This window comes from Borostomias antarcticus, assembly GCF_949987555.1.
Source record: "Borostomias antarcticus genome assembly, chromosome: 1".
NCBI classification, from domain to species: domain Eukaryota; kingdom Metazoa; phylum Chordata; class Actinopteri; order Stomiiformes; family Stomiidae; genus Borostomias; species Borostomias antarcticus.
In genome coordinates this window covers 17,883,717-17,902,821 of record NC_140234.1, presented here as the reverse complement: position 1 = coordinate 17,902,821, position 19,105 = coordinate 17,883,717, and the positions used below count along the sequence as shown (strand labels likewise).

Sequence of the window (19,105 nt, the reverse complement as noted above, 5' to 3'; positions counted from 1 at the left end):
TGGCCTACAGATGATGCATAACAGTATAATAGCTGTAGGTGGCTTTATTCTTAATATAAAAAAGTGAAATTCCCATTTAACACTTGCCCAGTTATAATGTCAGTAGTCGTGCGTAGCCAGACCTATCTCCACACTTCGTTTACGCTGTGCCAGCTCTGGAGATAGGTCTGGTTGGACTCATTACCATTCGTGGATAGAGGGGGGGGGGGGGAGAGTGCATTTCTTTAAACCAATCAAATTCAAATTCAAACATCTTGGGCGGAGCGGTTGCTAAGTTATTGCAGCGCAGGGTTGTTGTTGTTTCAAACTCTTGGCTGAATCAGATTAATTTCCGTCGCCACTGATTAGGCAATGTGACAACGAATGACAAGGTTTATCCACAAAACCTACATCTGTTGAGTCAGACTATAACCTCACCTGTAACCCTGATGCATCTCCTGCCTCTCCAGATCCTGCCTTTCTGCTGCTTTGACCCAAAAAAATTATAATGTCAATTTGTTTCTTCTTTTTTTCTGGTGGCATTTTGCCTTCCACTCACCACCTATCATAAAAGGGAAATTATTGACAATATAAAACTACTTGCAGACATGAAACACTGTAGCCTACAGCCTATTCTGTATAGCCTATGAAATATGAACATAATTACGTTGGACTTGGACTATTCTGCAGACGTCAATTGAACTGAATTGCATAAACAAACCAGATGTCTGTCTTGTTTGTTTTGCCTACAATGCAATTCAATGGGCGAGTGAACCTAGCTAGTCATTGCTCAAACCTAAGAGTTTGCAACGGTTATTTGACGTTACATACCAAAACTGATTTATTACCAGCTAAAGATAACTGTTATTACAACATGACAGCACCTCATCTCTGCGTCAGCAAACATTACGAGACCTAACGTTATAGCTAATAGCTACAGTAGCTAGCTCTGACTAGCTACACCAGCTAGCACTAACGTTACAGTTTCGATAGGCATTTAGTAGGACGCAAACTAAACAATTATCATAGTTACAACTCTGTACAGGAAAATTATTGTCGATCAACATATTTGATTCCCTATTGTTCAATAACTTAAATCTTACTTAGGCCCTACTGCCTAATCAACATTCCCGCTGTTGCCGACAGTCGATGCTGGATGTACTGTGAGCTGTAGCCCCTCACACGACTGCTAACCTGACGGACTAGCAGTCCCTTATCCCCCCACTAGCAAAATCAGGTTCAACGGTCACTCCACCTGGTTATCGGATCAAAACTACTCGATAAAGTATCGCAGAGAAATTACCCATGACAGCAGCGTAGAAGAAGACAAGCGTTTGCCGGTGATTCATTTTGTGAAAATATGAGCCGGTTTTGAGTGTAAGATTGAACATGTTTATTAGCAGTGCATTTCTTTCAAAACCATGCGTTTTTGAAGACGCAACCCTCCTGCTTCTGTGAGTACCTTTGACATTTCTCTGCGATACTTTATCGAGTAGTTTTGATCCGATAACCAGGCGGAGTGACTGTTGAACCTGATTTCGCTAATGGGGGGATAAGGGACTGCTAGTCCGTCAGGTTAGCAGTCGTGTGAGGGGCTATGTGAGCTGCTGAGCTCGCGAGGCAGGCACTCGCTGGGTCACAGAGGCGGGAGGAAAAGTAGGCTACTGTAGGCCTACGTTGTTGATTGGATAGCTTGCTGAACGCAGCTGTCAACCAATTCCCAACCAATAAAGTTTCGCTTTCGCAAGTTGTGAATGGTAATTCAAAACTACAGTTTTCACTCTGCATTATTTTTGGTAGGGACAATTCGTGTTTCTGTGGCTTTGGTATGGACATATCCATAGCGTCCATACCTAAAACTACCCCTATGCACACACACATGCTTATGCACACACATGCACACACACACACACACACACACACACACACACACACACACACACACACACACACACACACACACACACACACACACACACACACACACACACACACACACTCCTCTCTCTTTCTCTGGTCCCTCTGGCTCTTCTCATTTGGGTTTGTGAATTGTCCCATTGTGTGAGTTGATTGTGACGTCCGTCTGCAAGCTGCATCGGTCATTGTGCTGCATTCCTGCATCATGGCCTCAATTACTGACCTCTCACTCCAATCTCCCATCATAACAGAAAGCTTGTTTTTCATTGTTTGGGAAAACATATTATTCAAATGCCACACCAAATATTTTTCACCAATGTCACATGTCCATTGCAGGCAACTGCAATATTATGCAGGGCTTGTCCTGGCAAAAAGAGATTACGAGTTAAAAGTGTTTAAATCAAAGTCAAATCAAATCAAACTTAACTAATATCATACATAAGTGCAGCACACTGCAGCATCCATCTTCACCATGCTTCTCTGTGCCCTTCTCTCAGTGATTGCTCCTTACGATCTCTGACCTCTGACCCCTATAATGAGCTGTACACCACAGTATGTATGTATTATTAATGACACTCAGTGTCCACATGTTGAAAGGCCTGCATTGTGGGCTGGGTGAAAGAGTCTGTGTCTATCCGCCTCTCTTTCTCTCTCTCTTTCTCATTCTCTCTTCTCTCTCATTTTCTTCTCCTTCCTGTCCCTCTCCCCTTTCCTAACCCCCTTTCTCTTTCTCCCTCTCTTTTTCCTCTCTCTCTCTCCTTAATTCAGTTATGACCAGGTGAACTGACAAGCCGGATGCCGTTAACGGTCATCGCTGATGGTGGCGTCAGCCAGCAGAGCTGAGGTTCAACAACACTGGGTCTCTGTGTGGAATCTGGAATCTGGACACGCACAACAGCACTCTCTGTTCTAGCTGTGTTCAACCAAAACGGCCACAAGTCATAACCTATCTTGTATTTATCTATTGAGTATAAATGGGTTCGTGTTCAATTTGGTTATGGTTCACATGGAGAGCCAGCTGACGTTACTGGCTTGTCAGCAGCCATAATAGAGTTTAAGTCACTACACCATATTATGTTATATTCATCAGGTGTGTACACTACACAATGCATGCCCGGCAGAAGAGACGGGATGAGAAGGGTGGAGGAGAGATTGATGAAACATTGACGCAATTTTGTGAAAGGTGTGCAAAGGATCAATTTGTCTTGTAACAAGAAAGAGATAGAGGGTATGTGTGTGTGTGTGAGCATCTCCCAGTCACAGAGGAGGTGCAGTCTCTCTGCTGTACCATTCTGCCACCTTCTGGAAGTACCACCACACTGCAGTGTCCTGATGATGGCTGAACCACTCTACAGTCTGTATCACTATAATAGCAAGTCAATACAGTGGAAATACCCTTGCATAAATTAACCACAAGATGGCCTTACTGTTTAGTCCACTACACACTTCAGCGCCACCATCCTGTTATTGCAATGATAATGGACCTTTCTTTCCTGTGAAATTACACATAAATCAAAGCAGGCTTACACTTACAATTTAGAATGAAAAATAAAATGAGCAAACACAATCCCAAGGTCACCTATTGTCATACCTGTAAGCATAATGGGATTACATTGAGGCTCTAGTAACACCACAGAAACATTATAGGCCAGCCATTGTGCTTACACTGGAGAACTCCTGCTTCCCCTGCGACTACCCCTCCATCCCTCCCTCCCAGCGTCCCAGGGGAGAGAGGAGAACCGGGGGAGGTCTTCCCTCTCCCATTAATTAGCTGTTTATTGGTCACAGGCGGGTTCATTATGCTCCTGTCACCCTGCCGGGGCTGAGCGCAGGGATTACACGCTATGAGGGATCCTATTAATACTGAACATGGGAGAGCAGGGACTGAGGTCCGTGGGACGTTTCAATTAGTGCGTGTCAAGTCTGATCTCCCAGCGCTAATTCCAGCGGGACCACAGTGGACTGTGTAGCAATGGCGCCCTCCGTTGGCCATGTAGGGAGGCAATGAGGAGGCTGAGTGTATGAACTATCGTGCCTTGTCAATGAACGAGAACAATACTGGCATGGCGATCGATAATATGCCATCTTCTCTACTGGAGCAGACAGAAGGGATGAGGACAAAAGAAAAAGTCAGATGTTTTTCTCTGTGGTCACAGCATTCCCACAGCAACGTGTGTAGACATGCAGCCTAATGAGGGCTATTGCGTTTCATCGTGTATCCAGTGGCGATATATATGTGGATAGACCTGGGTGTAGGTGTTGAGTTCCACTTATGCTAAAACCTGTTTCTACTGTCATCAAGCAAACTCCCTTACACTGTGTCAGATATCTCCCACAGGGAAGTAGGCCTAGTATTAGTATTATTGTGTGTGTGTGTGTGTAGTTGTATGTGCGTGCATGTGTGTGTGCGTGTGTTATGTACTCTAAACTGACACCAACACTGTATTGCTACTGTATATCCCAGGGCTAGAGTAACAGAGCAGGGAGGAGGCCTGTGCAGCAGTGGGCTATAACCCGTGGGAGAGTGACTAGGCATCCTAACGCAATTTGATTAAGCATCATCTAGTTAAACACGGCTCACCTGGGGGAACTCAGCTCTTTAACAGATCAAGTGCAGCCCTGCGTCTGCTGTCTGCCTGCCTCATTAGCACCGGGATGAGAAAAGACACGGTCGTTTCAGTAGACATGAACACCTCCCCTCAGCCCTCTCACGCAGACTGTAGAGGTCTGACACTCACACATGCACATCAAAGCCCAGGATCAAATTACGGGACTGGGGCCTGGATACCCCTAAAGACTACTGATCCATGATGTGATTTAGGCTTTTGCCCCAAGAGGGACATTGACTTGATATATTTACTTGCGGGCAGCAATGGTGATCTGATAATGTTGTGACCTCTGTGCATCATCAAAGAGAATTTAAAAAAAAAATGAAACAACCAACACTGACTCACGGTTTCTGATTCTGCTGGACTGTGTGTGTGTGTGTGTGTGTGTGTGTGTGTGTGTGTGTGTGTGTGTGTGTGTGTGTGTGTGTGTGTGTGTGTGTGTGTGTGTGTGTGATTGGTAGGGGGATTAAACAGGGATCGATCAGACAGCTCACATAGTCTTTATTGTTCCCTGCGGCAATGAGGTCACAGTGAGGTCCGGTCATCATCACCGCGCTCTGTCATTGGTCAGACACGGTGGTAGTCACACTGCTTCAAAAGGGTGGGCACTATGACACTCCTGGAGAAGGGAAAGAGGTGACACACAAAGTTTACAGTGATCTCTATGCAGGGCAGTAGTGTATTCCACCTTGAGCGGTTGACGGTGTTGGATCTTCTGGAATGAATCACAGCCTTGTCACTCTGCTGAAACTGGATGGAGGGAGGGAAAAAAACACTGGAGTTTCCCCAAGACAACAAGCCATGTTACGCACAACAGGCACAATCATCATGCACATGCAAATACACACACACACACACCTTTTATCTACACTACAGTAACAGTCCACTAATTGCCTGTTGGCACAGTCACCTGCAACGACTGCTCCGATACCATTCAACACAAAGGGACACTTCCAGTCAGGTGAAGGAGTGCAAGACACTGAGGTGCTCATGAGCTACAGTCTCTACTCCGAGCCCCATGATCCAGCACAGTGTTGTATTTTGCCATTCTGGACTAAGAGATTTATAGCTAATTAAATATCAAAAGACATGCCTCAAGCAAGAATACTGCTGTTGGAAAAAAGTGGGATATCGAGTTGCTCTGGACTGTACTTGCTGTACTTGTTGCCCTACTGAGTTGTAATTGTGGACAAATAATGTCCTGGCACTGGTTTTGGACGGAGTGAGAAATGACATGACCACTCATACTAGATATTATATCAGACTGTGTCACCTTACCTGGGGGAATCAGACATCCTGGGTATGTGGGGGCGAGGCGTTCAATTAATACATCCATGGGGCGAAGTGACTCACTTCCTGTTCCTCTGCATTCTGTGTGTCAGCATCTGGACTATTGCAACACAGTAGCCTAGCGTATCTGTGATACTGGGTGCTAAGGACATCTAACACAGACGCTGGTAGCCTAGACCGGTCAGCTTTATCCAGTTTACAGTGAATTCCATTACAATTCCCTTACAATCGCAAATCACACATTTCCCTCGTTCAGTCAAACATGCTCAGTGTTTGGAGCCCAAATGTACCTCAACGCGGAAGTTAAAATAGGCTTAATGAGTCACCACCGTATGTCGAAATCAGAACGGTGTGTGAAGAAACTAGGTGTGGCGACCAGCTCATGTAGGATGCAGTACCAGGCTGTGGTCACTGTCACTTTAAGAAAACAAGAGGCGCCGACTGTTCCGAAATTGACGTACGGACGCAGGCTGCGTGCTGTAGAGTGTGGGGGCACTGGGCAGGAAGAGGCAGCCACTTAACCAATACGGGGGAGCTAGAACAAGGACCGGGATTCAACCTGGCTCAACATGCTACGTTTCTAATGCTGGGACACGGTCAGAAGCGATCCTATTCTCACCCCGAAGTCCGACTGTGCACGACCACGCCCCGAACCCGTGTTTTCGGGCCAACAACCGCGACCGGAGGCACAACGGCATCGCTGCGCTTTGAAACCCAGCAGGGCGGCTCTTGGGCAGGGAGCGCATTCTAAAGGAAGCCGAGAAGGAGAGGGGGGAGAGTCGGGGAACTGCTTCGGAACCATGCGAGAATACAAAGTAGTGGTCCTAGGATCCGGTGGGGTTGGCAAATCTGCATTGACTGTCCAATTCGTGACGGGATCCTTCATAGAAAAATATGATCCCACGATAGAGGATTTCTATCGAAAGGAGATCGAGGTGGACTCCTCGCCTTCTGTTCTGGAAATACTGGACACGGCGGGGACGGAGCAGTTCGCGTCCATGCGAGACCTGTACATCAAAAACGGGCAGGGATTCATCCTAGTCTACAGCCTGGTCAACCAGCAGAGCTTCCAAGACATCAAACCAATGAGGGATCAAATCATCCGGGTGAAACGGTATGAGAGAGTGCCGATGATCCTGGTGGGGAATAAAGTGGACCTGGAGGGCGAGAGAGAGGTCTCGTCCGGGGAGGGGAAAGCGCTGGCGGACGAGTGGAACTGCCCGTTTATTGAAACTTCAGCCAAAAATAAGATCTCGGTTGACGAACTGTTCGCCGAGATAGTCAGACAAATGAACTATTCCTCGGCACCAAACGGAGACGACCAGTGCTGCTCGTCGTGTGTCATTCTTTAAAGAGAATTCGATGTTCGAAGTTTCTTTTTTCGGTTGCTTTTTTGCAATGGTGAGTGTGAATGAGCTTGTCCTCTTGACCCTGTGAGCTAGCCTACACCAACATAATAACTATGGATAGCCGACTAATATTTTTGGCTTGAGGACAACAGAAACGTTTTAACAATTCATCTGATAACTCCGTTCTGGAAAGCGTCCCTCTGTCTGTGTTGCACACACTAGAAAAGACAAACAAATAATATCTACGCCAGTGTTTACATTGCAGGATACTTGAATGTTCTGGGATTCCGAAAAAGTTACAATTCAAAGATGGGCACTTCCCTTGTCTTTGAAAACGGTTTACCCAGTGCCTGTCAACATTCAGATGTTAATTAACCCTTTCCAATGAGAATAGACATTTTATTTTATCGTATCTTTTTCTTGTTTGGAAGTGTGTTGCAGGAAGTGTGTACTGTTGAGTTCTTCGTTGCTCACCCTGGCCTTGGACGAAGGGAAGGGAGGAATGCTACAGGGGGAGGAGGAGGGGGGCACCAGAGCAGAGAAAGGGGGGGGGGGGGGGGCACTCTCCAGGAATTCTGCTTGGCTGGAGTATCTTTGCAGCACACTCAATGTACATCATTGATGTCAACAGGAGAGTTGGACCCAGAGCTATGCAGGCTGCCCTGCCTGTCTCAACTGGAAGTCCACACCAACAGCAAAGACCCGGAGAATGACAATAGGACCCACATCCATGGATATTTCTGTATGACTATGGCGGAGGAATAGAAAAGTATATTTTGTTAAATGACTGCACATGAGAGGGGTTTGAGGGTCGGGTGACATGTTCCCCGTCTCCACACCCTATTGGAGTTCAGTTCTGCAACATGTCAAGTTCCTCTTTTGCTCCACTTTGTTTTCCTGGAGTGTTGTGTTGAGTGCCACCTCTCTCCTGACCCCTCCCTCTGAGGACTTTTACTTAACTGACATGGGGGCGGTGCCCCCACCTCCCTGGCGTCGAGTGCCTTTCCAAAACAAATCAGCTGTTCATATTCAGTGCCAACCTGCGTGTGACTCCACAAGAATCCTGACACATGGCAAAAACAACAAAGTAGTGAACTGTTTTCCTGGATAATCTCCCGGGAGGGGGAGGGGGGGCAGAAGAAAACACGCGGAAATTGTAAAAAAAAAAAAAAAAAAGTACAAACAGCTTTTTATTGTTAAAGGAATTGCTAGTTTTGGTTTGGCCTTTTGAAAACTTAAGGTGTTGCTTTGGAAATGTCTCTGCTGGGTTTTTGCCAAACATTAACAGATTGAAATACACAGGTACTAGGATCCAGAGACTGTCACACCAAACACTTTCTTCCAGACCACTTAAATCAGAGGAATTCTATGTTTATGTTTCTTTTTGTTGTTTATAACAGGAAATGTGATGTACCATTGAAAAATCTAACCTGATTGTAAAGTTTAATTTCAGACCAGCCTTTTAACAGTGGTCTGTCTGTTAAAAAGACTTTTAATACAAAGTGCATTTCTATACCTGTGTTTCCTCTCTTTGTAAGTGTCCTAGCCCTTGTCTGTGCCCTCATTTGGGCAGATCCACCACCACAGTAAGCGCATTCAGCACTTGACCTCTCAAAACTCTCTCGCTAAAGTTGTTAGAACGTTGGAAGCAGGTGAGAGGCAACATGAAAGCTCTCTAGTTAGTATGTGGTGCACCGCTAACTTGCCGTGCTGATACTATTGGATTTATTCAAACAGATTCACACAGACCAGCCACTACTACTACAACGGGCTATTCTTTCATTTGCCTGAGGAGTAGGTCAAGGTGAAGACCAGGGTGTGTGTGGGGGGGCTGGTTGGTCAGTGCAATGAACCCTAAGCCAGGGTGTGGCTATACAGCAGTGTGAAGCTGGAGTGGTGAGCGGCTGGTGTGTGTGTGTGTACCAGTGGCTATTAGCCAGCGCTGTCTGACAGAGCTGTGGCCCAGGGACCATGTCAACAAACAAAACGCTAGCCTTGCAGTGGTGTGTGAGAGAGTCTGGATATGTGTGTTAACTATTGATCTCCCAACTGGACTGTCTGTCTTGGCTGTGTGTACATTGTGTGTGTGCGCTTCTGTGCCCCCGTAGAAAGGCAGCGGTGTCATGTATCCTGGCCTAGGCCTTGTCATGTGACTCAGGGTTCGGGGGAGCGGGGGTGGGGTGGGGGGGGGGAGTTGTGACATTCTAGAGAGAGAGTGTGAAATGTCAGAGTTCCAAACAATGGCCGCTAGAGTTTGCTTCCCAACAGGTGGGTTCAGGGGACGTATTAAACGGCCTGGACAGTAGACACGGTAGATAGATAGGCCTTGCTCATGTGTCTGCGTGTGCGAGCGGAAGAGTGTGTTTGTGTGTGTTGGCTACATACCGTATTTGCGTGTAAAGGGAAGAGAGAGCAAGCGACGGCATGTTTCGCTATCGCTACTCTGTATTTCTCGTTGGCCTTCTTTACCTCTCATTAAGGGAGCACGTCTTTGTTCATGTTAGCCCCCAAGCCTGTCAGACCAAACTAACCTTCTGCATGCAGAATACACTGTACCATAATGCTGTCCCCAAGTAGGTTTCCATGTTACCCTCTAGGCTTGGGTGGGAATAAGGGCCATGTGTGTGTGTGTGTGTGTGTGTGTGTGTGTGCGTGCGTGTGGCGGGGGGGATGTACTATGTATGCCCCAGATACTTGGGCCTGCCGCTGCCTAGCTTCAATCCCTTGCTGTGGCATAAACATCTGATGGCACAAGAATTTGCCCTTTGGAGAGGAAAGGGCCGCTCTGGGTGCTCAGTTCCTGTTTGCTCTTTCTTCATCCCTCTCTCTTCCTGTGGAGAGAGAAGGTGAAAGTTTCACTTCCTGTTCTCGTTGCACAATATTAAACCGTTTTTGGTTTAGGGTAATTTTGCTGGTTGAACTCTAGCCTACCTACTAGTACTAGGTCAATAACTATAGGCTTAGTAGGACTTTACACTAAATATGCAGCACTTGTTACAGAGGTACCCGTATGGCTAAAGGCCATTCCAAAGAAATGTTTCACAACTGCTCTGGTTTGCAGCTATAGCTGCCATAGGAGAGAAGGCAGGCTATACTGATCCCATATATGAGATTAGTGGTGTCTCTGTTAGCAGTGTGACAGAGGAAGTGTTGCAACAGAGCCAGGGTGAGTGGGTGGTGTGCGCGCTGTGTGCGCACATTTTTTACATGGGGCTTAATCACTATATAGGCTCCTTGGTGAATTACAGGCTTCTCTCTCTTATGTCCCTGGGTTATTTCTGAGGCTGCGTTGTCATAGTGCATGCAGCCTTTCCCACCACAACAGATGTGCGGAGCCTGTGTGTATAATGCATTCATTTGTCTCTGAAATGGCACTTTTTCGTAGTCGTAGGATTTGTTGTAAGATTTAATCATCTTATGCACTTGCGCCATCTTATTAGTGTTGTGCTCGCTCTCTCTCTCTTTCTCTCTGCAGTTGTCCACAGTATTTAACACCGCTAATTAGAACAAAGAAATTGCACGTGACAGTGCTACAACTGTGCTTGGCTCTGAGGCAGAGGTTTGTGTGGGTGCAGATGTTCAAAAACTCAATTTTCTTTGTGTGTGACATCACCATGACAACACTGAATCATGCATTTGCTGTTGAGCGTGCCTAGGGGGGAACTCATCGACACACACAGCTATCCACTCAGTCTGTCACTGCAACGCACACAAACACATTCCTTTGCTTTGTTAATGCCTACAGATGCACACTGATCCTCTTCAAACACAGATGTTTGTATCCCTCTGTCACCCACACGCACACACACCCGTTCTCCAGAGCTCCGGCCTGGGAGGTCTGTGCAGTGGGTGAGAGTTTCATCTGACTGCTGCTTTATTGCCTAATTGTTGCTTAATCGCCATGGCCTTATCTGCTCCTCTAGGCCAGGCCTGCTATTGTATTTTGAACAGAGACAGCAGCCAGGCAGACTAGCCGAGACAAGTGCTTCACACCGCGGTTCTTCACATGGGGGACTGGGTCTGGGACCCACCGGTGGTAGCGAGCAGCTCCTCCACAGACAACAGAAGACAGCCCTGAGCTGACGGCTGTGTTCAGGCCTGAGTGGATGCAGTCAGTGGTGCTGCGCAGTAAGTGGGCCATTATAGACTGGTTCAAAAGATCAAAAGGGCTTAAGTGGGTCACAACATTTCTGAGGCACACCTCTCCGCCTAGTGCCTTTCTCTACCACGTGGACTAGATGTTAACCCCGTTCAGCTGATCCAGCAAAGCCTCCCCGGATCTCACCGTCAGCTACTCGGGGGGGAGGGGGGGGTTCACCCGCCCTGCCCCGGCACGACTCCGGGAGTGGCACTCCGGCCTCGAACTGACAGGCCAGACCGCGCCGGGACCGGAATGTCCCAGAATTCCTTTAATTTTTCTCATTCCTCCTGCTCCACTGTTCAGGCAGGTCTCAGCCGCACGGCGTGCTCTGGGGCAGAGATGGAGGGGAGGGGCGGTTGAGAAAGAGAGAGGGAGAGTGTGTGGAGAAAGAATCGATAGAAGCCGGGTTGAGAGGAGGACTTTTTAGTGAAGTTTGCAAAGGTTAGAGGTCTAGAATAGAGATAGGAACAGAGATAGAGACAGACAGGGAGAGGGTACAATAGTATTTTTATTTCGCACTTGCTTTGGCAATGTAAACATAGGTCTCAAATGCCAATAAAGCCCCTTTGAATTGAATTTAGAGAGTGCATGCGTGTGTGAGTGAGGGAGTGCGTGCGTTGAGAAAGAATTGATAGAAGCAGAGCGGCAGAGGGGGGGATTTCATAGTAAAGTTTGCAAAAGGAGGGGCAAAGTTAGAAGGCAGATGGATAGAGACGGAGAGAGATAGAGAGTGGGGGAGGGGGAAGGAGAGGGAGCGAGAGAGAGCGAGAGAGAGAGGCTTGTCCAAACAGAGCTTCAGACACCACCCCTCAGCAGTGCCGAGCCTACTGGGCAGAGAGTCAAACACTTCTCCTCGTTGCGATCTTCTGCTTTGCACAGCACTAAAGCTTCACTACAGACACACATATACTGTAACCCTAAACTGCAGTCCCACACGGCCGTGGGTATCTCCGTCAGGAGGGCGTGAGTTTGTTCTTTAGGTTTGTGTCTCTGGCGGTCGGTCTTTCCCTTGCGATGTTGCTGGACACAGCCTCACGTTGCCAGACTTTAGAGACTGACTCATGAGTCTGCTGAACACAGGTCTTGACTTGGTCTTGATCTTGCGTCATCCCAGGGAGACTTGAATTGATTAGACTAGACTTACTTCATATGGTTACTATTAACGCGTCATATGTCATGGGTCGTCTTAGCTGAGGTTTAACATGATGATATTATGGTCTGCCCCCCCCCTCCCTCCCAGTGACATGTTGGAAGTGGATGGGACTTTCGTCTCTGGCCTAAGGCCGTCAGTTATTCCTCCAGCCTCCTGTTACTGCTGTCTCTGCTGGTTGACGGTGACACACTCAAAAGCCTTCTAAAAAAAGAGAGAAAAGGTGTGTGCGTGTTTCTGTTTGTGTGTGTGTGTGTGTGTGTGCATGCGTGTGTAGGCTTCTGCAAAAAGTCCTGATATTGCATCATGTCGACTTTTCCTCATCTCCTTCCGAGAAAAGTACAATTAAGTCAAGGTTCTTTCAGACAAGAGCATGCTTGTTTGTACTGTGTGTGCGTGCGTGTGTGTTTTCTGCACTCTGTGGTTTTTGCATGGGCGTGTATGAGCAGTGTGTGAGCAGTGTGTGTCTAAGCATGTGTTTGAAGGTTTCCCGTTGGGGGATGGAGTGATGCGGTGAGACCAGTGGGAAACGGGGTGAAAGAGGTGTTCAAGCTTTACTCTCAGTAGGGGAAGCCCTATAACACAGATCAGGGACCAGTTTCCCCGCCCCCCCCCACCCAACCTCAAACCATAACAGACGGAAGACACAGCTGAACTCAGATCAGCGCTGGCGTCCCTTCGCTGTGCGCTTCCATCCCTCTCCTCCCCCCACACCCAGAGGCTTGCTGATCAGGAGACCTCCTATCATGCTTTGCTGAGCGCATGTGGCGCCCTCCTCCAGGGCCCGTTGGCGGGTCGTGTGACTTCCCTTCCGCCACCAGGGCATTGACCCCCTTGTCACCATGGCAACCCGGGCATTCTGACTAACACGCCGCGACATACGTGACCTCCCTGCCCCCGTGCTTCTCGCCATCGCGCCTCCTCCTCCTCCACCATGCCCTCCTCTCCTCTCACTCCTCTCTCTCCTCTTAGTTTACTTTGTCCTGGTCACAGACCCATGTCCTGTCCTGTCCTGTCCTGTCCTGTCCTCTCCTCTCCTCTCCTCTCCTCTCCTCTCCTCTCCTCTCCTCTCCTCTCCTCTCCTCTCCTCTCCTCTCCTCTCCTCTCCTCTCCTCTCCATCTACAGCGTCTAGTTTCTTTCCAATACCGAAGATGCAGAACTGGGGCTTCTTTCAGATGACCGCCATGTGACTGGGACGACCGCGGGGCGTAAAATTGAGCATTTCCTGCTTTTAATGGAATCGCGGCCTCCCTCAGAACGGATAGAAATATTTTCACAAAAGTCCCATTCTTCAGGCTCAGATGTCAGCGATTGTGTAGATCTGTGCCCGTCTGTGGGTTCGCCAGCTCCCGTTTCAGGCCTGCCAGCACCTGAGAAGCGGAGAGCGGTGTCCTGTTCCTCTCCATTCCCAGACCCAGCTCCTGTGAGAGGTTTGTTTGCCATGCCTCCTACTGTTTGAACCAACTGTTGCAGGTCAGAATGAGAACCTCGTGGGAGAGCAGCTATAAAGGAAAACCGCTGCTGCCTGTGTGTGTGTGTGTGTGTGTGTGTGTGTGTGTGTGTGTGTGTGTGTGTGTGTGTGTGCGTGCGTGTGTGTGTGATGAAGAGATAGCCCCACACCTGTGCTGATGAGCGGAGTGAGGATGTTATGTTTGTGTTTTATTATCGGGAAGGTGGGGGGGGGGGGGGGGTTGCAATAGCAAACCCAATAACCTTGGGTTTGCTTTGCTATGTTTACTTCTCAAGTGTGTGTGTATGTGTGTGTGTGACTTAACTGTTGCAGCTTTGTGTGCCTTGTGTGTAGCTCCACCCCAGGATGCGTATGTGTCTCACTGACATACTGAAACAGGAAGTGGCATGATAGGACAACCAATCAACGCTGACAGCTTGTTGCCTCATAACACCACCTTATAACCACATACATCAATGATTTCCCTTTCACTTGCTATATGGGTTGTTTTGTCATGCTGAAAAAGAGAGCGAGAGAGAGGGTGTAGGTGTGAGAAAGAGAGGGAGTGAGTGAGGAACTTGTGTGTTATCTGTAAAATTCTGATGATGCCTCTCTGACCTCCGCATTGAACCGATTTCTGGGAATTCTAGGGCAGAAATTGCTCATATCCTGTGCGGAGCTAGGGAAGAGGAAGTGTCCTGTGTCACATGGAGTCTCCAGTCAGCTGACCCAAATTACTAGCCTCCACAAGGACATGAGGCCCAGTCACCAACTTGAAAATCTGGGCCTGGAACAACTCGGCAGAGGCATTTCACTAACTTACTGTGAATGTTACACCTATGGAAGATCGCTGTGAATTGTTGGTAACTTTATTTGGAGAATCCCCAGACTCTTTATAAATGTTTTACTCAAACTATAAACTAACTGTTACATATACAGCTGAAAATGTATTGAATTTGAAACTGAGAGCTGAAGATGATAGTTTAGATAGGCCTAGTCATTGGATTATTTAGGGTATCCAAACAAGGTGTACTGTAGCATGTACAGTAACAGTCTGTTTTAGCCTGTTTCTTGTTCCTACAGTGTGCCTGTGTTCCAGATCAGTGTTTTCTGCCCTGTGCATGGATGTGGTCGTGCGTGTGTGTGCGTGCGCATGCGTGCGTGTGTCTGTCTATGTCCGACTGAACGGTGGCCTGTCTTGTCACGGGGGATCCCGGCGTTGGCAGGAAGGAAGGGTGTCTCCGTCTAAGACTTCCTGTCCTGCTGTGGGACTGTGCCACACGCCACGCTCTCTCTCTCTTCCCTCCTTCCCTCTTCTCTCCCCTAATACATCCCTTTCCCTCTGCCGGCCTGCGCTCTCTACCTCCTTTTCTTCTTTTGCTTCCTGCCCTCCCCTCACGCCTTCCCCTTCCTCCGACACCATTACCCACATCCTCCTCTCTCTCTACCCCGTTTTCAGTTCATTTGTTGTAGTTTGTATTGTCCTGCTGTCGCCTCTTTATCCCCACAGTCTCACCCCCCCCCAACCCTCAGTGCGGTCAGTGAGGCAGAATGCTTTAGTCAGTCACGGGCCGGGGCCTAGGCTCAGACTCACTGGGGAAGGCGTGATCAGTTCTGTGCGGTATTATTCTGTGTGCGTGTGTGTGTTTGATAGTTCTGTCTGCGTTCTGTCGGGGCCAGAGTCGTTATCAGCACAGCATGTGAATAAATGTGTGGATTTCGTCCAATACAAGCGGGCCTGTCTGTCGGCGGCCAGTGGGAGCGTCCACAGTTCAGCGTCAGACAGCTGCCGGGAACCACGGAGACCAACCCGCACCGGCGGCGTCTACGCGTTTCGCAACCCAGTTTAGCGATAGCACCATTGAGTTTAGGGTTAAGGAAGACCCTAACCCTGACCTACCTGACCCTCACCCTAACCTTAACCCTAAACTATATGGTGTTCTTGCTAAACTGGGTTGCGAAAAGTAATCTCGCGCACCCGCGGCGCTTACTTCAGCCCGCCGCGAATGATGTCCGTACTGGCTGGAGCTGTGCAGTTGAGGCGAGTTATAAGGGGACGTCGGACGGCAAGAGCATTAAAAGAGCGAAGCTGATGGGCGTGAAGACGAGAGGAGAGGAAGAACGAGCGGGAGGGGTGCAGCGAGAGAGGAGAGGGAGAGGGAAGAGAGGGAGACAGGGCGTGTGGCTGGTTCAATATGCCTCCTCTCAGGAAGCCTAACGTCGTTAGTGTCGCTTTGCGGGCGGATCATATGACACACTCACTACTGCTCTCTATTTATTTACCCTGCCTCACATAGGCTACACGCACAATCACACACACACATTCCCACTTGTCAAACAAAGTTTTCTTAGTTAACCCAACACATTGCGTCTCCTCTAGCTTCATTCCTCCTCCTCTCCCCGCTGCTCATCCTGATCCAGCTCTAAGGCCCGTTCTCTGATACCGTCCCGGAATTTAAGCCTCCAGGCCATATGGACCCTGAGGGGCTTAGTGGACCTCCAGCCAGACCCCCCCCCTGCTACCCTGTCTCAGCCTCGGGGCTTCTGCTGGGGTAGGTGGGGGAGGGGGGGGGTGGTAAACTAACTGTCTATAAAATGTGTCACAGAAGTCTTTCTCTCTGTGTGTGTGTGTGTGTTGTTATCCGTCAGTAGAGTCTCTGGCAAAGATCCTGGATTCTGGTCCTCAGAGTGAAGATTCCTGAAACCACAAACACACGCATACAGACACACACACACACATACACTTCACATTGTGGCGTGGGGTGGTGACACAGAGGAAGTGTGTGTCAGTGTGACCAGTGTCCTCAGCCTGTTTCTTCATCTCTCTGTGCTCCTCCCCAGCTCTCTGCCCGCCCGTCAAACTGTGTCCCTGTTTGTCTGTGTGTGTGTGTCAGTCAGCTCATCAACATTCCTGTTCTCCAAGCCCCCACCCCCACCCCCACCTACCTGAGTCATCATGGGCTTTCTAAATCAGCTCATTCTACATTCAGACCTGGGGGTGTGTGTGTCTGTGGTGGTGATATTAAGGTTTACTCAAATAGATTTCAGAAAGACCTGAGAACAGGGGAGTAGAGAGAACTGGAGAGAGAGAGAGAGAGACGGAGAGAAAGATGAGGGTCAGTTGAATCACAGTGCTGTCAACCTCCTAAGCAGTTACATCTCTACTGTGATGCTACTTTTCAAGTATATGGTGAGCCATCATCTGCCTGGCTGCACAGCACAACGTGAGAAGAACGGACAGCTGTGAGAGTCCTACTATTTCTATTCTGTCTTCTATTTGAATATGGAATCTATATTCTGATCTCTACGTTATCATACCTGGTTTGTTGTCAGCTTATATCATAGATATGGTGGGAAATAGGACAAGTGGAGAGGGATGGCGGATACACACACACACACACATACAGAATACAGCTAGTGGCTAGGTTGTTCAGGGTTGTTTGTCTGTTTCCTCAGAGGGGGATTTGAAAACACGAGAAGACATAGGATGAGGAGAAGAGCAGGGGAACAAAGGCAACACTATTTAATAATGAAACTATTTCAGAGGCGCCTGCTCCGTCACCATGACAACTGCCCTCACCACCATCCACACACTCTCACGCCATTACTGTGATTAGTGTGTGTGTGTGTGTACAGCATGTACGTACGTGTCAGGGTCCATGTGACTGTGTGCATTCCACAAGGAAAATAAAAAGTTGCTGTCCCACATTCATACTGTATGTATCTGGGTGGAAAGAACGTTGCATGTATTGCACAATACACACACACACACACACACACACACACAGTCAGACTCAGCTGTGCATTCCAGTGGGGTGAATTCACTCTCCATGCTTCTACCCTGAGGAGTGGGTGGGACCACACACACACACACACACACACACTCACACAAACACACACAGGCTGTGTCTGAGCATGCAGCTTATAAGATGTGGTTGGGCTGAAGGCAGACACTATTATAACTGTCAATAGGAAACTAAAATATGGCTGGGAGGGTGTGAGCGTGTGTGTGTGTGTGTTGCAGTCTACAGTACTCACCTGCATGCATCCTCTCACTAATGTACTCGGCTTTGGTGCAGTGTGTGTGTGTGCATGTGTGTGTGTGTGAGAGAGAGAGAGAGAGAGAGAGAGAGTGAGGTTCTCCATAGGGAGATCAGAGAGAAGAGGTCACTGTAGCTCACTGTAGGCCTACAGTATGCATTCTGCCACTGGGGCAATAGAATAGACAGTGGGGTAACTGTACTGGCAGGCACCATTGTGTTGGAGTGAATGAGGGCCCTGTTTCTCACACACACACACACACACACACACACACACACACAGCACAAGCTTTAGCCCCATTCTTTGGCTGGATCAGTAGGGTTATAGTGTTTTGTTGGTACTGAAAAACTGGTCTAACTTTAAGAGAGAGAGAGAGATACCTGTGGGACTATTCTTGTCCAATTCTATTTCAGTTTGAGACAAAGAACTGTGAAGAGGTGTCATATATAGTTATATGCGTGTTATAAACTGTTGGGTCCCCTTCAAATAGCAGGTCTGGAAGAGGAAACTTTCTATTGTGCTGTCCTGAGAAGGAAGGAAGGAAGGAAGGAAGGAAGGAAGGAAGGAAGGAAGGAAGGAAGGAAGGAAGGAAGGGAAGAGAGCGAGGGAGGGAGGGAGGAGTGTGGATGGGTGACTCACCACTGACGCTCTGTGTAGGAGCTGAAAGAAATAGATTTGAGTTCTGGACCTGCGGGCTTCGTGGCCAACACACACACTCACACGCTCACACACTGACACGCTCACATACTCACAGACCCATAGACTTGCACATACTGTGCATCTACAGTACACACACACACAAATACGCATGAGAGTGAGCATCTGGAACGTATATGAAATGTATAAGGCATAGACCATATGTTATGTTTAAACTGGATCCTCCTCTCCATCTCTCTCTCTCTCTCTGTTCTGTACCTCGTTCGCTCTTGATCGCCACTGATGATTTTGCAGGGATTTGTCTGTGTGTGTGTGTGTGGGTCGGGGGAAGTCTTGATCCCTAGAAATGCTACGACGGATGCCATTGGTCGAGGAAGATGAAACATCTGGCGGGGAGGGTGACATCACAGAGCGTGACCTCCGTCTCCCCTCCAGAGTGATTAGTTCTGGATGTGCTCCCTGCACACCGTCAGCCCCACCACAGGTCAATGGCTTCCCTGAGAGCAGTCGCGTCTTCAAAG

The 19,105-nt window shown here is 48.4% G+C and overlaps 1 protein-coding gene across 1 annotated transcript; it reads left to right on the top strand.

Annotated features, from left to right (window-relative positions):
• The first annotated feature begins 6,331 nt into the window (after positions 1-6,331).
• On the top strand, positions 6,332-7,617 carry LOC311314884 (ras-related protein Rap-2a). Its single transcript, XM_084445406.1, has one exon. It carries the CDS (start codon positions 6,596-6,598, stop codon positions 7,145-7,147), a length of 552 nt encoding a protein of 183 aa, XP_084301532.1. The 5' UTR covers positions 6,332-6,595; the 3' UTR covers positions 7,148-7,617.
• Positions 7,618-19,105: the final 11,488 nt, after the last annotated feature.

What these genes read in the sequence shown, in the direction of transcription:
- LOC311314884 (XM_084445406.1), top strand. Translation starts at nt 6,596, where the DNA reads ATGCGAGAATACAAAGTAGTGGTCCTAGGATCCGGTGGGGTTGGCAAA.